We start from the raw sequence: 3,083 nt of genomic DNA, 5'->3' as shown, positions 1-3,083 counted from the left end.
TGTGCTTCCTCATTTCCTGTGCCCGCTCCTTGTGTTGGCTGTGATTTCTCCTTTCCTATGCCTGATCCTTGTGTTGGCTGTGCTTCCTCCTTTTCTGCGACTGCTCTTTGTGTTGGCTGTGCTTCCTTTTTTCCTGTGCCTGCTCCATGTCTTGGCTGTGCTTCCTTCTTTTTGGTGCCTGCTCCTTGGGTTGGCTGTGCTTCCTCTTTTCCTGTGCCTCCTCCTTTTGTTGGCTGTGCTTCCTCTTTTCCTCCGCCTGCTCCTTGTGTTGGCTGTGCTTCCTCGTTTCCTGCGCCTGCTCCTTGTGTTTGCTGTGCTTCCTCCTTTCCTTGTGTTTGATGTGCTTCCTTCTTTCCTTGTGTTTGCTGTGCTTCCTCCTTGTGACTGATCCTTGTGTTGGCTGTGCTTACTCCTTTGCTGCGCCTTCTCCTTGTCTTTGCTGTGCTTCCTCCTTTCCTGCTCCTTGTGTTTGCTGTGCTTCCTCCTCCTTTTCTGCAACTGTGCATTCTGTTGGCTGCGATTCCTCTGCCTTTTCTGCAACTGCTCCTTCTGTTTGCTGTGCTTTCTCCTTTCCTGCACATGCTCCTTGAGTTTGCAATGCTTCCTCCTTTTGCCTGCTCCTTGGGTTGGCTGTGCCTCCTCCTTTTCTGTGCCTTCTCCTTGTGTTTGCTGTGCTTAATCCTCCTTTCCTGTGCCTGCTCCTTGTGTTGGCTGTGCTTCCTCCTTTTTATGTGTGGGCTCCTTCTGTTTACTGTGCATCCTCCTTTCCTGCACCTGCTCCTTGTGTTTGCTCTGATTACTTCTTTCCTGTTCTTGCTCCTTGTGTTTGCTGTGCCTCCTCCTTTTCTGCTTCTGCTCCTAGTGTTTGCCGTGCTTCCTCCTTTCCTTGTGTTTGCTGTGCTTCCTCCTTTTGCCTGCTCCTTGAGTTGGCTGTGCTTCCTCCTTTTGCCTTCTCCTTGTGTTGACTGTGCTTCCTCTTTCCTGTGCCTGCTGCTTGTTTTGGCTGTGCTTCCTCCTTTGCTGCGCCTGCTTGTGTTGGCTGTGCTTCCTCCTTTCCTGTGCCTGCTCCTTGTGCTGGCTGTGCTTCCTCCTTTCCTGTGCCCGCTCCTTGTGTTGGCTGTGCTTCCTCCTTCTCTGTGCCGGATCCTTGTGTTGGCTGTACTTCCTCCTTTCCTGCGCCTGCTCCTTGTGTTTGGCTGTGCTTCCTCCTTTCCTGCACCTGCTCCTTGTGCTGGCTGTGCTTCCTCATTTCCTGTGCCCGCTCCTTGTGTTGGCTGTGATTTCTCCTTTCCTATGGCTGAAACTTGTGTTGGCTGTGCTTCCTCCTTTTCTGCGACTGCTCTTTGTGTTGGCTGTGCTTCCTTTTTTCCTGTGCCTGCTCCATGTCTTGGCTGTGCTTCCTTCTTTTTGGTGCCTGCTCCTTGGGTTGGCTGTGCTTCCTCTTTTCCTGTGCCTCCTCCTTTTGTTGGCTGTGCTTCCTCTTTTCCTCCGCCTGCTCCTTGTGTTGGCTGTGCTTCCTCGTTTCCTGCGCCTGCTCCTTGTGTTTGCTGTGCTTCCTCCTTTCCTTGTGTTTGATGTGCTTCCTTCTTTCCTTGGCTTGCTCCATTTATTTGCTGTGCATCCTCCTTTTACCTGCTCCTTGTGTTGGCTGAGCTTCCTCCTTTCCTGTGCCTGCTTCTTGTGTTTGCTGTCCTTCCTCCTTTCCTGCACCTGCTCCTTGTGTTGGCTGTGCGTCCTCCTTTCCTGTTCCTGCTCCTTGTGTTTGCTGTGCTGCCTAGTTTCTTGTGCCTGCTCCTTGTATTTACAGTGATTCATCCTTTCCTTATGTTTGCTGTGCTTCCTCCTTTCCTGTGCCTGCTCCCTGTGTTTGCTGTGCTTCCTGCTTTTGCCTGCTCCTTGAGTTGGCTGTGCTTCCTCTGTTCCAACGCCTGCTCCTTGTGTAATCCGTGCTTCCTCCTTTCCTGTTCCTGCTCCTTGTGTTGGCGTTGCTTCCTCCTTTCCTGCACCTTCTCCTTTTGTTTGCTGTGCTTCCTCCTTTCCTGTGCCTGCTCCTTGTGTTGGCTGGCCTTCCTCCTTTCCTGCACCTGCTCCTTGTGTTGGCTGTGCTTCCTCCTTTCCTGTGCCTGCTCCTTTTGTTTGCTGTGCTTTCTCCTTTCCTGTGCCTGCTCCTTGTGTTGGCTGTGCTTCCTCCTTTCGTGCACCTGCTCCTTGTGTTTGCTGTGCTTCCTTCTTTCCTGTGCCTGCTCCTTGTGTTGGCTGTGCTTCCTCCTTTCCTGCGCCTGCTCCTTGTGTTGGCTGTGCTTCCTCCTTTCCTGTGCCTGCTCCTTTTGTTTGCTATGCTTCCTCAATTTCTGTGCCTGCTCCTTGTGTTGGCTGTGCTTCCTCCTTTCCTGCGCCTGCTCCTTGAGTTGGCTGTGCTTCCTACTTTCCTGCGCCTGCACCTTGGGTTGGCTGTGCTTCCTCCTTTCCTGCGCCTGCTGCTTGTGTTTGCTGTGCTTCCTCCTTTCCTGAGCCTGCACTTTCGGTTGGTTGTGCTTCCTCCTTTCCTGCGCCTGCTCCTTGTGTTGGCTGTGCTTCTTCCTTTCCTGCGCCTGCTCCTTGTATTGGCTGTGCTTCCTCCTTTCCTGCACGTCCTCCTTGTGTTGGCTGTGCTTCCTCATTTTCTGTGCCTGCTCCTTGTGTTGGCTGTGCTTCCTCCTTTCCTGCGCCTGCTCCTTGTGTTTGCTGTGCTTCCTTCTTTCCTGTGCCGGCTCCTTGGGTTGGCTGTGCTTCCTCATTTCCTGCGCCTGCTCCTTGTGTTGGCTGTGCTTCCTTCTTTCCTGCGCCGGCTCATTGGGTTGGCTGTGCTTCCTCATTTCCTGCTCATTGTGTTGGCTGTGCTTCCTCATAATCTGCGCCTGCTCCTTGTATTGGCTGTGCTTCCTCCTTTCCTGCGCCTCCTCCTTGTGTTGGCTGTGCTTCCTCATTTTCTGTGCCTGCTCCTTGTGTTGGCTGTGTTTTCTCCTTTCCTGCGCCTGCTCCTTGTGTTTGCTGTGCTTCCTTCTTTCCTTCGCCGGCTCCTTGGGTTGGCTGTGCTTCCTCAT

The 3,083-nt window shown here is 52.9% G+C and overlaps 1 protein-coding gene across 1 annotated transcript; it reads right to left on the bottom strand.

Annotated features, from left to right (window-relative positions):
- Window positions 1-1,811: 1,811 nt before the first annotated feature.
- LOC138515395 (trichohyalin-like) lies at window positions 1,812-3,083 on the bottom strand. Its single transcript, XM_069630252.1, has 2 exons — window positions 2,670-3,083; window positions 1,812-2,591 (listed from the first exon to the last, which is right to left on the bottom strand). Exons 1-2 carry the CDS (start codon window positions 3,081-3,083, stop codon window positions 1,812-1,814), a joined length of 1,194 nt encoding a protein of 397 aa, XP_069486353.1.

Source organism: Ambystoma mexicanum, chromosome 6q (genome assembly GCF_040938575.1).
Source record: "Ambystoma mexicanum isolate Mex_15411 chromosome 6q, UKY_AmexF1_1, whole genome shotgun sequence".
NCBI classification, from domain to species: Eukaryota; Metazoa; Chordata; class Amphibia; order Caudata; family Ambystomatidae; genus Ambystoma; species Ambystoma mexicanum.
Note: the sequence above shows the minus strand (reverse complement) of the source record. Positions and strands in the feature narration are given on the sequence as shown.

Coding starts and splice junctions, on each gene's coding strand:
- LOC138515395 (XM_069630252.1), bottom strand. CDS start 3,083: ATGAGGAAGCACAGCCAACCCAAGGAGCCGGCGAAGGAAAGAAGGAAG. Junction 2,592..2,669: donor ACAGCCAACACAAGGAGCAG/GCACAGAAAATG, acceptor TACAAGGAGCAG/GCGCAGGAAAGGAAGAAGCA.